This window comes from Mirounga leonina, unplaced genomic scaffold (assembly GCF_011800145.1).
Source record: "Mirounga leonina isolate KUSES-001 unplaced genomic scaffold, KU_Mleo_1.0 Mir_82, whole genome shotgun sequence".
In the NCBI taxonomy this organism is placed as follows: domain Eukaryota; kingdom Metazoa; phylum Chordata; class Mammalia; order Carnivora; family Phocidae; genus Mirounga; species Mirounga leonina.
Genome location: NW_023270825.1, coordinates 39868453 through 39885973, shown reverse-complemented (window position 1 = coordinate 39885973; position 17521 = coordinate 39868453). Strand labels below are relative to the sequence as shown.

Sequence of the window (17521 nt, the reverse complement as noted above, 5' to 3'; positions counted from 1 at the left end):
ACCAATTACATTTTACACTTTTCTGGTTAATCTGTCTTCTTTTGAATTCACTGCTCAGTCTTCATTTATTTGGCCAATGGGTCTAATGTTTTAAGATAATATACTAGAGTACTGTGCCTTCCAAGAAATATAAACTATTTTAAAGAAACTTACTAAAAACTTCATTATTGATCACAAAACTACCATTTATACTATTGAGGATTGTCAGTGAAAATTAAATCTCAATGGGGAATGTGGTGATGCTGGATACCATAGGTTGATGGGAAGATTTGTATACTCATAAATATAATTAATCACTAGACATCAGTTTTATTATTAGTTACTGGGGACATTAGTAGCCAGTATAGAATTTGAGAAATGAAGATAGCAGGGATGAGAGAATTTAGTTGACTTATCAGAATCAGATGAATTCACAGTCAAGGTAAACTGTGCCAAGTGAATTCACTTGGGAATCTACATCAGTAAACTTTTCATTTTTCAATATATTCTGAAGTCACTTTGGTATGAAAGGAGCTACAGGAATCCAAATTTGTCTTACAGATTTGCCGGTGCACAAATTTTGTTCTTTTCCTAGCTATGTGAATTTTTACCCATCTTCTCAGGCTGCCAACATAATTTCATTTATTACTAGGACTATCTTAAGCTCTTTTTAATAAAAATTCTTCCATTATTACTAGAATTGATGACAAGTTTCAACACTTTTTATCTCTTTGTTTTTAAACTCGCCTTTCACACTAAGGCCATGACTAAGAATAGAAAGTTTCTCATAGGAGCTATTCAGTTCCCTGTCTCCAAGAAAAGATGCAAAAGTTGGGTAGCAAGAACATTTAATTTTAACCTGATTGAAGGAAAAAAAAAAACTGTAAAGAATCTAGTTTTAATCTATTGTTTCTTAGAGTGTAAAGGATTTCTCTCAGTAATTAAGCAGAGAAAATCAGACTATATAAAGACTTCAAAGAAATGTTAGAATAGTCTCAAAGTGTTCAGTTGTCTGGAAGCCAAAAATCAGAATCCAGTGAAAAAATTGATATTAAAATTGTTCTATTTTCATGAGGTTAAAATTCTTTTCGTTTGATAAACCTATAAAGGTCAAAGAGAAATATTCTGTTTAGCTAAAGGACATGATTAGTTGACAATAAAGAAAAATATATATATATTGAATAGGTCTTCCCCTGACTCTGTGGCATTTTTGGATACCTCAACTTGATGAGTTTATAGAAAAATGTTTAGAACAGTATGAAAATATGCAATACATCACAGAGGGAAGTGGGAAAGTAGATATGGGCTTAAATGTATTCAGTGCTAAAATTCCTGTGTAGCAGATGTGAACTGCTGCCAATACACGGTCAGTTCACAGGTCACAAAAAAGTGATCCCAAACCCAGAACTTCATAAACAAATTATTTTGGCCCCGAGAACAGCTGATGGTTTGTGATACAGGGTGATGTTACTATAGGTGGTTTTGCTTGCTTTTATCTGCTGTACTTCCGAATAGAACATTGCGTTACTTCTCAGAATTAGAGTAGGGTTAGCAGTAGATCTTCATCCCAAAGGACAGTCTACGTTTCTTTGTACTGGTTGGAGGCCCTGTCTGCTTAAAGATAGTAAGATGGTCAGCATGGCTTCTTAAGCTCCCCTCTTGTCTTCTGATTTACTAAACAAATCCAGTAAAGCTTAAGGTGAGACCACAAAACCATTTTATTCCTTCTAGTACTAAATTTATATTTTATCTTGCCAGGATCATTCCAAATGTCCTTTCCTATAGGCTATTAAGTATAGATTTTTTACTGCATGTTAGATACTTAGATCAATACACTTATTTCTGGGTGCTTCATAATTTAGATTTACAGGGACTGAAATGGGAGGGGGAGTGTGGAAAGATGGAGGAAAGAAACACGAAAACTTTTTTCTTTTAATACAAATAGCTGCAAAACCATCTTTGAACTAATGATGTTAGAAAATGACTATGAGTCCCCTTGGCCTTGATGAATTTCATTACTATGAATTCTAAAGAGACTGAGCAGTATATACCTACTTACCTGATTATTTAACTTAATCCTCAGGCTACCGTGTGCAGATTACGCAAAGTCAACATACTGTATTGACTTGCCAACTCTCTACATGTCCCCATATAAATCAATACAAGTTTTAAAAGACTGGGAAAATAATTTCATCTCCATAAGTCATGTGGTTTAGTAGGCTTTCCAGTATAAATTTGAAAATGTGTTTCAGTAATGGCTAGAACAGTCTGGTAGTTTGTATAAATAACTGCACATGAAAATATATATCGATGCATTGGAATTTGTCTAAACATCATTTGCTCACATAAAACGTATGTCACATGGCCTGTGGGAGGTAAATGCCCAGTATGTGGATAGTGTATTTCAGTTTTAACTGTCCTCAATTTTATCCACTGTACTTGGAATCCTCCCCTCCCCCACCTTCAAAACCCAGATTTACTCAGGAATTTCAGACTGTTTCTTGATGTGTGTTACAGGAGCTCAGTACCAGTTACATCTTTTAGTTATGATTTTTTGGCTTATGGATAAAGAACCATATCTCTGTATATTTTTTGGAAAATAAGATCCTTAAAAATGTAGCAATTTTTTCCCTCTTGTCCAATTTTAAATGAATCCACTGGAAACATCCTACAGCTGCTGTTTATTTCATTACACAATGGAATATTTAAGAACTAAATTAAACCAAATGACTGAAAGCTTATTTAGAATGTATATACAAGTTGTTTTCAGGAAAGATGGGTATTTCTTGGATGTAGAAGAAAAAGTCAAGTCCTTTACCATCTTTTAAACAATCAGATGGTTTGAGTTTATTCCCATATGGACACTCACTTTGTTAAATCCATCTATGGATAGACACCTTTGCATTTTCAGAGAGCAGAATGACACACAGGCATTGTAATCCAGGTTTTCATCCTGAGGAACCCCAGGGCCCAGAGTAGGGCGTGGCCCAGAGTGGGTGCTCAGTAAATGCTTGTGGCCTGGATGAGTAACTAATTACTAAAGGTTAATACTTGAGATGCTCAGTAACTATTTGAATGCATGCATGCGTGCATCTGTGCATGAATTCATGACTGCTGAATCCTCCAGCGGTTGGGTATATATTCTGAATTATTCTCAAAGTAGAAGTGATGGATTTGGGCTGATCCTTGCACCCTTCCTGTCCCCCATCCACTGTTACCATTCTCTTTAGTCCTACTCTTCATAGGGGAGCACCAAAATATCTAGCATCAAGGGTAACAGCTTGAGAGGATAAGGTTGATAAGGTTTAAGAATTATTTTCTGTCCAGTCTCTCTGCTGTAAGTGACTGATAAATAGCTGCAATGTGGGAAGAGACCTATTGTGCTAAATATTTTTTGACCCAAATAAAACTTAAGTGTTGGCTGAGCTGCCACAAAGTCTCTGAAGAGCTTGCTGAGCAGATGTGGGAAGGGCCTGGGCTGGGGAGAGCACCACAGGTGTCATTCAGGGAAGGGGAACTCGGTTTCACAGTTGCCCCCAGGGCCTTTGGGTGCCTTTCTATGTCTATCACTCTACCCTGGTTCTTTGTCCCAGGAGACAAAGTCCTTCCATTCATTCAGTTAGGGAAACACTGCTTAGAAATTCTCTCAGTTAAGCCTTGTCACCACCAGAAGTTGTACCAGATTATAGATGTAAAAACTGGATATTTAGGTGGCTGGATGGATATTGGGAGATAATTTTAACATATACTTAGGACAGAGTTATTTATTTTAGATTCCTGGAACACTGCTGGTGATGCGTATAATTAAAAGTTAAAGTTGCTCTAATGAGTTCTGGTTGAAATAACACAAGCTATATAAGAAGCCTACAGGTTTAGCAGCAGATTTTGTCTAGCAAACTGGTTATAGTGTGCATTGCCTACTATTAAAGGAAGGGAAATAGTATAAAACACTTAACCATTGGTAGTAAGAAACTAAAAATTATTTCTATTAGTCAGCCTTTGCTTGTGGGATCTCACTTCTTATTTTTATATATCGAATGGAAAACATGTCTGTCAGACACAGAGAACATGACTGGGTATAGGTGGTGGTGAGTCATACTGTGGTATTTCGTGTAGTGACTAAGAATGTTGGCAGAAATCTTACCGGCTGAAAACCTTCAACGTTTGTTCTCTTGTGTGTACACATCCATTTTGGGATTTAAAGCACTCTGTTGTTTTCCATTTATGTTTTTCCTGACTGGTTAGGAGCAGGTAATAAGTCACTGAATGTACTTCTATTTAAACTGACAAATGTGGAATCTCACTTTCAGATTTCAAATGGTTTGAAATGGTTTGAAATGTTTCTCAAGGTCACTGTGGTTAAATTTTAAGAGCTGCATTGGCAGTCCATGACTTATGGATGTGATGGTCACTTGCTGTGGTAGGGATGGATGTTCATAAATTTGATGAAATGTCTCAGCCTAATAGTACATTTTCTCTCTACGTTTGTAAAACTGTAATTTGGCCTTTTCTCCCATGACATTGTACTTATCACTACGTTATATGACTTAAGGCCTAGTCACTTGTGCCCCCAAGCGTCTGACTTATTTCTGGTAGTGTTGAGTTATGGGATGAAAGGAGAAGGTTAATGACAGGGTTAAATCCAGAAACAGCTAATGTAGGGTGTATGTTAAGTGAACCTGAGGATTGCTGAGGATTTCCTGTGGGGAAATCTTTGGTGGGTGGGGCTAGGGTGGGTGAATTGGGTCTCCATACTGTGGGCAAATACCTGAAGTATGTAATTTGAAGGAGAAAAGTTAGCTTTGTCTGAGTAATAATAATGGTTAGAAATTCCCTGAGGTCTGTACATTGAGTCAGATGGCTCGTTACCTGGTCAAGACCACTAAAAAGCAAAAACAAAAACACACAAAACAGTAAGTTGGTTGGCAGGGTGACCCCTGGGACCTTTCTTAGCTTCTTGTCTCCTCTTTTTTTTTTTAATTCCCCCCCCACCGGCATTAATTGCATGTCCTATTACCTCTGCGTGAATCTGTATTAGTATGTATGTAAAGAGTTAGCTTAACTCATTAGAAATAGAAATCCAGAATTCCTTTGTTAAAGATTTCTTTTGTTAATCTGGAAACTTACTTGTTGGCTCACTGAAATCTATTGATTTGGTGGATTTTCAAAGAATAAATGCTTTCAGTACTGTGTTGGAAGTTTTATAAATAACTCCCTATTTCAGTTTAGCCAAATCTCTAAAAAGAGCTCTTTCAACTCATTTAAGACCCTTATTGTATATTTTTTCAAAATTCCTTCCCTTGCTTTATCTAGCAAATCAATCCATTTCCTTAGATTTATTTGTACTGTGCCAATTGTTTTATGATTTATATACATTTCTTTATAGCGCTGCCTGCTTACTGTGCAGTGTAGGACCAGTGAGATTTCTTTGTACAGAACCTTTCAGAAGTGGGTCTTAATAATATGCTTTGTTTGTGATGAAGCCTAGAACTTTAGTTCCCACAGCTGGGCTTCGCTCGAAGGTCCTTTTTTCTTCATAGAAAATATATAATTTATACCGTTTTTCAAGATACTGTATCTCAAATATAGATTTTATGAACATATTAAAAGTAATTAATATTTTCTCTAAGAAAAGCCTATATAGGCTTTTGTTTGCTGGTTTTAGTTTTCAAGAAGCTTGAGCTCTGAGGGGAAGAGGAATGATGCTTGGTGCGATTGTTTCTCCTTTTTATCACTGGCTAAATTATTTTCCTTCAATTAACTTAAAACTCTGTCCAACAAAAAAATAATATGAAAGAAAATTCTGTGGCCAGTGAAAGGAGCTGGGCCATCCAAGTCTAGGGTGTAGGAGTAGGAACTAAATTTGTTCTGCTCGTCTTGGCATTAATTGACAATCCCCAAAATAATATCCGACTTAGCATGACTGTAAAATAACAAAACAAAACAAAAAGTAAGGTGATCTAGAAGCCTCCAGGATGCCTCCTGGGATTGGGCTAATTACATTTGTTAATCTTCGCGGAAAACTTGCTTATTAATTCACAAAGGCACGGAGGAGCCAACAGTTTTCTATAGCGCCCCCAGTAGGGAAACATGAAAACCAAAACACTGAAAAGGTTTTAATGTATCATTAAATTTAACTTATCACTTTAATATTAAAGGACCTTAGGGGAAATACTATCTCTTGGTCTAAATGGAATGCATATTAATAGAGTCTATATAATTTTCAAGGAAAGGATATTTCATATAAGTGATCTTTGGTTGGTTTCAAACAAAAGTTGTGTCTGAAATTATAACAGTTCCCAGAGCAAACTACTTATCCTAAAGGGGACCACATTTTTCCTTTTCTTTACATTTTTTTTTTTTTCCCAGTCAGGCTCTCTTCTAAGCCAACTGCTGGGTTCAATCAGAAATTTCTTTCCTCGTGGATCACCACATCAAAAACCAATGATGTATGGTGACTAACATAACATAATAAAATTTAAAAAAAAGGAATTTCTTTCCTTGTGGTTTCCTCAAGGTTGTTTTCTCTACTCTGAATTTTTTCTTTTCCTTGGGGGTCCCACAACCAAACTTGATTCTTTTTCTTTAGCAGCCTATTGAGATGTAATTTACGTGCTATAGAATCCACCTATGGTAAGTGTACAGTTCAGTGAATTTAGTAAATGTATGCAGCTGTGCAGGATTGCCACAGTCCTGCTCCAGAACATCTCCATCACCCTGCCCATTTGCAGTCAGCCCTGCCTGCCTCTAGCCCCAGACAACCACCAGTCTGCTTTCTGCCCCACAGATGTACTTTTTCTAAAAAATTTCATGTAAAGAGATACTGAGATCTAGTGATCCTGCCTTATTTTTCATGATTGCCTTTTCCAATATTTGAATTAAGTATCAAAATAAAAAATCTCTAATCTGGGGAAAAAAGAGGTGGGGGACAGCATGTGCAAAAATTTCAGAAGTGGGCAACTTGTGACCAGAAGTGCTAAAGGGTGGCTGGTGGCTAAGCGGTGGTGGCCGTGGCGGTGGTCGCGGCAGAAGAGGAGAAGGGACAAGTCAGCATATCGCAAAGGGCCTCCACCTACCTGCTGAGGAATTTTGGACTTTATCCTGAAAAGAAAGGGAACCACTGAAGCTTTCTATCATCTTGTCTTCCTAACTAGATTCTTAAATTCCATGAAATCAAGGTCTGTTATTCATCTTTGTATTCTTTTGTCTGGCCAGGGTCCTGGAATGGGTAGGACAGCGAGTAAGTGTTGATTGATCTCTAAGGCTGTGATAGTCTCTTAAGAGTCTTGCATGCTTGATTCAGCCATATTATTAAAATGGAATGAGTCAGAGCAGAGATACTTTTGGAGTGGAGGGGTGGGGGTCTTATTACACTCTGGGCCTTGTGCCGAGGCACTCCCAGCCATTATCTAATTCAATCTATGTCATTCTTACTCAGAATCTGCCAGTGACCTCTGCTCTTAAGAGAAAGACCAAAGTTCATAGTATCCTTCAAAGCTACTGTTCACTCACTGCCTGTCGTGCTTTTTACCTATTTAGTTCCTATTCATCTCTCAGCTTTCGCTTTGCTTCCTTGGGGGCAGCCTTCATTGCCCTGCCTTTCCCCACAACAGGTGGACTGTCAGAGCTCAGCTTCCTGTGTGATCATATCTTTGTTCATGTGATTGCTGGATTTCCCTTCTCACTCAAAATATGAGCTCTGTGATACTTTTTTGTCCCTTGCACCTAGCACAATGCCTGGCATTTAATAAATACTCACAAAAAAAAATTGGTTGCGTGAATTCGTGAATCCTCAAGAGATCTCTGTCAGATATATATTATCATTCTCATTTTTCAGGTGAAGAAATTGAAGTCCAGAGGTTAAGTCACTTGCACAAGGTTGCATAACCCATGAGAGCCAGACCTGGAACTCAGGACTGGCTGACAACGGCATCCTCCTCTTTCTGCTAATGGACACTCAGTAGGCTGTGAGTGCAGCAGATGGATACATTTTCATACTTGCATCAGTGCCATGATTTTACCTACCTGCTGAATGACCAACAGAATGGACAACCTGGTGGTTGAGAACATGGGCTGTGTAAACAGTCTAGACTCCAGTACCTCCTCCACCATTTACTAGCTTTGTTACCTTGAGCAAGCTACTTAATCTTTCTATGATTCGGTTTCCCGGAGGATGGGGTAACAGTACCCATTTTATAGGATTGTTGTGAAAATAAATTAATTCATACAAAACAGTACTACTGAGCACAAAGAAAGTACTCAATAGTTGTTAGCTATTACCGTTACCAGTATCCATTATTTCTTCCCCATTTTCTTTTTCTGTAAATTTCTTAAATTTTATTATTTTTAAAAAGATTCATTTATTTGAGGTGGGGGAGAGAGAGAAAGAGAGAGAAAGCATGCGGGGGTGGGAGGGTTGGAAGGGCAGAGGGAAAGAATCTTAAGCAGGCTCCATCTTCAGTGTGGAGGCCATCATGGGGCTCATTTCACGGCCCTGAGATCATGACCTGAGCCAAAATCAAAAATCCGATGTTTAACAGACTGAGCCACCCAGGTACCCCGCCTCCATTTTCTTAGTGTAATTCAAAATTAGATCCAATCGCTTCTCGGCCTTTTGCCTACATCAAGTGCAAAATTAGATCCAAAGACCCTATAGCAATTTTTAATTTTTTTATTTTATGGAAATTCTCTTCTTGAGTAAAACCATCTGCTTCTAAGTCCTAGTTCAACTGTGGAGGCATTATTCTACTTGTAACAGCAAAATATAGTAATATTAATACTTATTAATCCTCTTCGCTGTGAATTTCTAGGTTTTAGGATTCACCTGTTTCTTTATACCTCTGCTCAGATAGCACAAACACAGTGTTGTAGTGTAGTAAAAGATGCAACGTGAGTAGTGCTGTTTTCTCTTACAAATAACAAACCTTTTCCCCAAACTAAGCAGCATATTATCGAGCTGTTTGAATAACTGACCTGACCCCCCCCACCCCCCCTCCACCACCACCACCAAAAAAACCCCCGTAATTGTTGGGAAGTGATTTATGTCACATTACTTCCCTCATTCATCAATAGGTGAGAGCAGGTATGACTTATAGGAAATTAAAAAAGGAAGAAAGTAAGAAAAATAATCACTTCACATATTTAATAGTTGCATGCCAAAATCTTAACATTTTTAGCATGTTCCCTCATAATGGGATTTTCTGTAAATATCTTTCATTCCTTCCCTGATTGTTCATTGTTAAAATTCTTAACTAGTTTCTCGTGGTTAGGCTGTCATAGTGCATGGGTGTGTGTTTTAGTGACTTAACTGTTTACTTTGCTCTTAAAAGAAAATAGCACCTGATTTATGTCTAAGTGACGAGAGAAATAACAATACTGCAGCCACCCAGCTACCCGCCCTATGCCAAGCATTACCCCATACTTAGTCCATGTTGCTAATCTTCACAATAGCCCTGCAAGCGGAATGATATGCCCATCCTGAAGATGAGGAAGTAGAGGCTTAAGGAGATGAAGAACTTCCCCAGGAAGTTCACACCGTATCAGGCCCTGAGTGGCTGGGCCCTGGAGGTGTAGGTGGTAACAGAATAAGGCAGAAGGGATAACTAGAAGCAAGCCTGGCAAAGTCAGTTGGGGTTTTAAATGGAAGACCTCAAAGGCAAGCTGAGGAATATGTAATTAATTTTGTCGGGGTGTGGAACTAGTGAAGTTTTTTGAACTGGGAGCTCAAAACAGCACAGGAGCTTGATTTTTAAGGCGCTGGTCTTAAAGTGTCCCCGGACCAGCAGCATCAGTAACACTTGGAAACTTTTTAGATACTCATATTTTCACACTCGCTCCCAGCGGTTCAGTCCTTAAACACTGGGCAATCAATGATTTAAGGAGTCCTCCAGATGATTCTGAGGTTCTCTCAGGTTTAAGTACCGCTGCTTTAATGAATTCTGGGTGTGCCGTAGGGAGGGTTGGAAAGGCAAGAAGAAGCAGTGGGGAGGCTATTGCCCGGAGCTGATGGAGTGGATACAAGAGCATAAATTTGGGTGGTTTCATTGGGAATCAAAAAAGGAAAAATCGTGACACCTTTCACGAAAGAAATGACAGGACTTGATGATAAATGGAGGTAGGAGTATGAGGTGTGAAGCCCATGTCTACTAGTGGCAGAATTACAAGTATATACCAAGGGCATTCAGAGGGGGAACGTGTTTATGCTCCTCAGGGATCGAAACCTCATTGTGCCTTAATTTACGGCATCTTTTTATGTGCCTCACACCCACCAGTCTGCACCCTCAACTAGGTAACTTTCCCTCTAGTAATAAAAATGTACTAGACGCGGGCGCCTGGGTGGCTCAGTTGGTTAAGCAACTGCCTTCGGCTCAGGTCATGATCCTGGAGTCCCAGGATCGAGTCCCGCATCGGGCTCCCTGCTCGGCAGGGAGTCTGTTTCTCCCTCTGACCCTCCCCCCTCTCCTGCTCTCTCTCTCTCATTCTCTCTCTCTCAAATAAATAAATAAATAAATAATCTTAAAAAAAAAATGTACTAGACGCTCAATGCCAGTAACAGACCAGGGATGATTGAGTTATTAAATGCCAAGAGCTTTTCTCCAAACACTATATATTCATCATCCTATTGTTGTTATTCATTAGTTATGGATGTTTGTAAATTGCCTTCCCTTAGTGTCCAATCTAAGCTGCATTCCACTGTAAAATTAATGTTTCCAGACACTGATCTGAGAGGCTGAGTCTGGGTTCTGGAGTTTGACAGCTGCGGGCTGAAAACCAGCCCCGTCATTACTAGGTGTGTGGTCTGGAGCAAGTTACATACCCAATCTTCCACCTAAATTTCCCCTAGCTGTATTACAATAGGCATTGTTACTACAATGAGGACATAAATAATGAGTGGACTCAGGGTTGTTGTGGGAACTGAGACCATGCCTGCACAACGCTTGGTGCGTAAAGTTCTGAATAAATATTAGTAGGATTTATGGCAATGAAGATGCCATGTGCTTGTTCACAACCTTCATTGGCTCTCCTTGGTCAAGAGAAGAAACTCCTTATTCTGACATTTATGACTTTTCACAACTGGTCACTCCCTACCTCCCAAACCTTTCATGTGACGATTCTTTGCATCATTCAGTGCTTCCGCTAAGCCGGTCGCTGTCCCCCAAACACAGCTCATCTGTTCTCACACCCCCGCCTTTGGTTCCGTTACTCTCCTCCTCTCATCATGTCCAAGTTCTTCAGGTCCAGCCTGATACCCAGTGTTTGTTGAGCCACCCCCAGTGAACCGCCATCTGTAATACGAGTAATCCTTCCAAACTCCCGGAGCTTCGATGGCCTTTAATGCTCACCGGACCCTCTACAGCAGAGCACACTGGCTCGGGTGTTCTGTCTGTGCCCAGCCCGCTTTCCCACACCCTTCGGGAGGTGTAGGGTGAATCTTGTCGTCCTTGCTGTGCTCGGTACTCAGCCCCATGCCAGAGACATGCTTTCTTAGCAGTGGCAACACATACCTTGCCTTCTTGGTCTTTTCCAAGTTCACTGAACTATATGTTGGTGGGGTTTTTTTTTTTCTTCTTTTCCCTAATGATACTGATAACCTCTCCTATAGGAATAACGTTTAATCTATGAAATACTAATTATTATTTTTTTCCCCTCAGGATGAACTTGACCTGACAGACAAACACAGGGAAGCCATGTTTGCACTTCCAGCTGAGAAAAAATGGCAAATATACTGTAGCAAGAAAAAGGTAAGAGATTCGTTGTGTTTATGGTTAACTGGAAGATGATCACTTTTCATGCCCTTTGCTCTCCCTTTTCACCACTGAAATTCAGACAGCTCTTTGTAATGTACAAACCAGATCATGGCCTCGTTGCTACATGCGGCGCAGTGCCAACAGCTTGGATATTGTTTTTATGAACACTTTGTTGGACACCTCCCCATATCCCCCACACCTGTAACCATTATTTGTAATCCTGTGCAACTGAGACCCAATCTGATAGTGGTGTACACAAAAATCAGAGTTTTCCACCTGTTCTTTCCATAAAAGTTGGTATCTCAGTAGATTAGGAGTAGTATTCTGGGGTCTCAATCTTCCTTTCCCATCTCCTAGCACTTTCCATTTCAGTGACTCTAGGGTGTGGCCTTGTCCTCATGGTCCAAGGTATCTCTCTGGCCATTTCATGTTCTAAACTAAGGATGGAGGAAGGGGGAAGAAGGCAACACACTTCCCCACCTCCCCTCTTAGGGACATGTCCCGGGAATCATCCACCTGAATTCCCCTCATACCCCACTGTTAGCTACATGGCCCCACCTGCAAGGAAAGCAGTCTTTATTTTTGGTCCTGTTACCTTTGCAGAAGGGAAGAATGGATATCAGCACTCATGGTGTAGGCATCACCCCATGGACTGTATCTCCTGCAATAAAGTTCACTCTGCCATCTTTTAAACCCTGTGGCAAATTTGCAGACTGTGCCCACCCCATTTTTGGAACCAGTCAAGTTCATGGCCATCTTTTTCCACTTTTTCTTCTGTTCCAGTAGGAACTTGAATCAAGATGGGGTAAATAGGAAGGGCAGTTTAGCACCGAAGGGAAACGTTACCTGTCCCCAAGGCAGTGGACACTCTAGTTACTCACTCCTGCCCCAAGGAAATAGGAACAAACTGTAGCAATCTGATTTCCTTTTAAGACACAGTATCAGTCAGAGAACCCTCTTCTTATGCGACTAGTGCATTTGCCCATGTGACTGTCTCTCAGCCCCACTGCCTCTTTGCTGCCTTGTTTGGTTGCCGTGCCAGCCTTCCAGGAACATCTCTGCCATATCAAGCCTGCATGTACCCCTTTGCAGCCAGACTTGTGCCTCTCTGGGCGAGCCACCATGGCTTAACTCCTCTTTGTAACTCCAGCATCAGATACATTGAAATAAGTGTATGATGAGCGAACCACTAAGTTGTCATTAGTCTTATACTGAACTGTCAAAAAAAAAAAAAAAAAAAAAAATTGAAAGCACAATTAGTTTTCCACCTGAGCAGTTACAACTGATAAAACTACATGTGGGGTTTGGTTCCGGGGGCCTTTGTTGAGAGACATGTCCAGCTGTAACCTCTCCGTGTGGTTTCTGAGCTGCTACCAGATCAGACTAAGTTGTAGTCTTAAGGATTCCTAATCTAGTAGTAACCAGGAAAATGTGTTTGTGAATGACTTTGTCCTCTTTTCTCTTTGTACATGGCTCTCTCTTGTTGAACTCATTGTCATGGCTCAGGAAACAGATGTAATACACTGGGAAAGAATTTTAAAAATAAAAAGGGTTCAGTTCTGAAAGTGATGGAATTGGATGGTCTTGGAAAACAAGGGACCATCTTAAAGACCTAGCCCCTGGTACTGAGAAGGAAAAATCTTCAAGTGCCTGTATGCACATAGGACATTGTCTATTTTGGCTCATCCAAGTGCAGTTTTTTCTCAAAATTAGGAAACAATATGAAGTGAGGATTGAGAATATACACTGGAGGAAAGGAAAGGGCAAGGAAATGGGAGCAGCTTACTGAGGGGAAAGTTTTCTTCTTTCCCAGATTTTATTACACCCTTGACAGCAATTGAAAGTTAATCATGGAAACTACTGCCCCTTAGATTAGAAAAGGCGAACCCTGGAGGATAGTAATGACCTTGGATGTGCAGCTGCTGCTCATTTTTCAATTTCCAGGCCTATCAAATCCCCTTGCAAACCCTGTCTCATGTGCACATGGTGAGGTTGCCATTTTGTCGGAGGATAGATATGGATGTGGCCACTGGCCTCAGAATCCCGTTCCTTGACGGATGGGCCCTTCCTCCTACTACCTGGCCAGACTGCACAGATCCTTGGAAGTGCAGTTCTCCTGCTCGCTTCACTCCTGCGGCCTGGATTCCTTACGTGACCGCCAAGGCATGGCTGAGTGGGAAAGCCATTTTAACTCTTTAGGGATTCCCATGGATTTATACATCTGCCTCACTTTAAAATGGATGCTAGTTGTTGCTAAATTAAGGATTTTCTTGATTAGAGCTTCTCAAAATGTTAAAACTCTGCTCTGTGTTTGGTCTGAAACTGACCTTTTGGGGCGCTGTAATAAATAGGGAAATAATACAGTGAATACGAGAACAAAAACCTAAGTGTGAAAAGGGCATGATGTTTACCTGTCTTCACGTAATGTGATTTCGTAAGGAACAGGTTGCCCGTTCTCAAAATGGAGCCCACGGTGGCCATCTTTATTACGAAGAACAGACTGTAGCCTTTTCAAATCAGGCTTGTCACCAGCAAGCCAAACCATATCCATTTCTCAGGCCAAGGGAAAGCTACAGACTCATGGCTTCTTAGATTTTTCCATCTTTCAAGATTAGAACCCAGGGCATTACAGACATTCTCACACATAGTGAAGCCATAGAGTCAGGGCCCATGAAAGCCAACAGAAACAGACCCATGAGTTGGTGAAAAGCAGGCTTTCTGTGTAAAAGTGCACCGCAGTTGTGGAGGCAAACGAGACTGGGAACTGAGGATGGGGCCAGGCCTTCCTCAGCCAAGTGGCTCTTTTCCACCCAATGGTGACTTGAGTCCCGGCAGCGGCTGTCTGCTTATCAAGCTCTGTGCTCGTTTCTCACACTTGCCTCTATCTACATCTCTAGTTGAAAACCCATTTCCAGAGCCAAAATGAAAGCAGCGAAAGTATTTCTGGGGCTAAAAGAATTGGAAAGAAATTAATTGGAGGCTTGCCTAATTGAGTAATCCGGGGGAGAGTGAGAGATGGATGTTGTGGCCTTGTTGAAAGTCCAAACAAATCTGTAAAAACGACTAGACTGGTTGGTCAGCCATGGTTTGTCCTATGCCGCAGTCCACTGTCAAATGTTTTTTAACTTTCATGAAAGGACCACAGAAAGGTCCTGTTGGTGGGGCTGGAGGTATTTTCAAATAGGAAATGTTTGTGGTTCTTATCTTTAAAGGTAATTCCCTTTTTAGTTCCAATCACAACATACTCTTTTGTTTAAGTGAGGTTTTTCCCAGTCCCTAGCCAGAAACTGCATCTGTTAACAATCTTTTGGATTTTAAACTGAAACTTTTTAAACAATGAACCATCTGACCACGAGAGGCATCTGGCCATGCTTTGTTTGCGTATTGTTAACACGATTTTTAAACCCTGGGAAAAGTAAGGAGAGTGCTTCAGGGAGAGAGAGAAGAAACTGCTTTGTACACTGCGTCACGGCGACAACGATCCTGTCGGCACTGGCAGAAACCTTTAATTGCGGCTCTTCGCAGGGGCGATTCGCTCTGGTTGTGTCACTTACCCGGTCCTTATAGGCATCCAGGAAGTACTTGCTCCCCCTCCTTGAGCTTCCGAGCTTACAGAGTAGGTGAATGGTGCTCCCTGTTAGCTGTAGCGTCATCAGGAATTTGAGGCAAAGATCAGGATTTGAGGAGTGCACCAATTGCCCTCCTTTTGTTTCCGATCTCTAAAGCCAAGCTTTGAGTAAATGGCTTTGGATTCTCCATATTGCATTTCTGTATCTTTTCAGTTCTTCTGCAGAGAAGATGAGTTTTTACTCTGCCACCGAGGGTGTGTTTGACTGTTAGGAGATCTGTAAAGAGGCTTAAACTTTTGAAAAAAGAATTCAATCCTTTAAGAATCTCGTCTAACCTGGCTGCGGTGGAGTTGTTGAGATGTGTGCAAAGTACCAGTCTGGTGCTAGGTACATTTTGAAGACATCTAGGAGAAGGGGCTGAAAATTCAGCTGGTACTTTTTCATTCACTCCCTTCATTTGGTTTGCATATCCTATTGGATCACTTCCCCACAAAAAGCAATTCTCCTTTCACCACACACACACAAAGATTAAAATTGTATTGTGTACGGTTGTCAGGATGCAGCTCTTTCAGTTCCTTGAGAGTTGAGGTCCTTGTGCCTTTAAAGGAACATATGCTAAAGTGGTGGAATTAAGACAAGAGGGACCATAGGTTTTCTGCACAACTGTCAGACAAACCAGCTGTAAAATGAGGAGGCAAGATGATACGTTCATCCTCTAGTTGTTTCCAGTTTCTTAATGAGAAGCTGCTGTGGATAGGCTGGGACGAGAAGCAGCGGTTTGGTATTGGACCTGGAAGACCTGAGAAGGAAGAGAAGCTAGGTATCCTTTCTTTACTATAATTGTTTAAACATACAGTAGAGTGAGCTTGGATTTTCAAGTGTTCACCTTATTAGCTCTCAAGATTTGGGAGACGGAATCGGTCGAAAGGCAAAAACTACTTTTCAGTAATTGTATTCTAGAGTTCTTAACAAGTACTCAGGTTGGTTTCCTGCCAATGAGTTTTCACCTGATAATGGATTTCAGTTGGCATTTGTACACCCAAGTGCTAAGGGGTTGAAGAAAGTGGCAGAAGTAGAAGTGATCAGAAATAAGACTGCGCTGTCTTTTGCCCTCTACTTCTCTAAAAGAACAAATGAGGGGAGCACAGAAGCTGGAGGACAGTGGGCATCTCCAGGCTCTGCAGGCTCTGAAACTCTCTGCCTTACCTACATATTCCCTGACTCTGACAGATAAGGGTTTGTGTATAACTCCATACTGAACCACTAAGAAACAGCTAGCTTGGAACATCTGGGGCCCAACTCCATGAAGCCATGCAATTGGTGAAGGGCAAAATGGTTTGTGATTCACCTAAGGTGTATTGAGTACTTCTCTAGGGCAGACTCTTGGCTAAATTCTGGGGATGACTAAACAAATAAATCAGATTTCCTGGAGTGGATGATCCTGGTAGGAGAAGCAGATAAGATCAAATAATTGCCAAGTCTTGTCATAAGCTCCATAATAGGGTAAGCAAACAGGCTCTGGGGCACAAAGGAAGGAGCCACCAATCTTTGGGGGTAGATGTGTGTGACTCAGACAACAGTTCCTTCACCACTTTGTCCTGTCTAGCAGTTACACCAGTGAGAGAGCTGATATTGTCATGCTTTTATCCCATCATCTAGATGCTGGCTCCTTTGTCAACAGTTGAGCTATGTTCACATGCACTGTATACTTTCCCTCTTGGTTTGTACTTTGTTCTTTGTCCCTTTTCCAATACTGAAAAGGTCAACATTAGACTGTTGGCCTAATCTGATCTTCACTAAACACAATTTGTAGGGCTTGTTAGGAAATCTGTAAAGAGGCTTAAACTTTTGAAAAAAGAAGACACAGTGGGGGAAGACTGAAATAACTGAGGTTTGTTCAGCCTAGAGAAGAGAAGGTCAGGTAGAAACTCCAACATAGTTTAAAAAAGAAAGAAAGAAAGAGAGAGAGAGAGAGAGAAAAGAAAAGAAAAGAAAAGAAACTCCAACATAGGCTGATGTTCACTGAGCATACCCCAGTGAAACTATGGTAACTGTCAAAATATTGCCAACTTCCTTGGTAAAGGGCAGCTGCCTCAAACCCTCCTGATAAAAATCTCCGTGACAGTCTGATCCTTCCCCCAAGGGTCCACCAGTTTTCCCCCACGATTCAAGCGTTAACTCCTGGCATGGCACCAAGGGGACCCTAAGACGCTGTTCCCACATTAA

The 17521-nt window shown here is 40.8% G+C and overlaps 1 protein-coding gene across 2 annotated transcripts in view; it reads left to right on the top strand.

Annotated features, from left to right (window-relative positions):
• DAAM1 (dishevelled associated activator of morphogenesis 1) overlaps window positions 1-17521 on the top strand; it is a 164581-nt gene that overhangs the window by 71894 nt on the left and 75166 nt on the right. For both annotated transcript variants that reach the window (XM_034992415.1, XM_034992414.1), the window contains one exon: window positions 11631-11720. In XM_034992415.1, the coding sequence (XP_034848306.1) occupies window positions 11631-11720 (90 nt within the window). The remainder of the gene's footprint in view (window positions 1-11630; window positions 11721-17521) is intronic.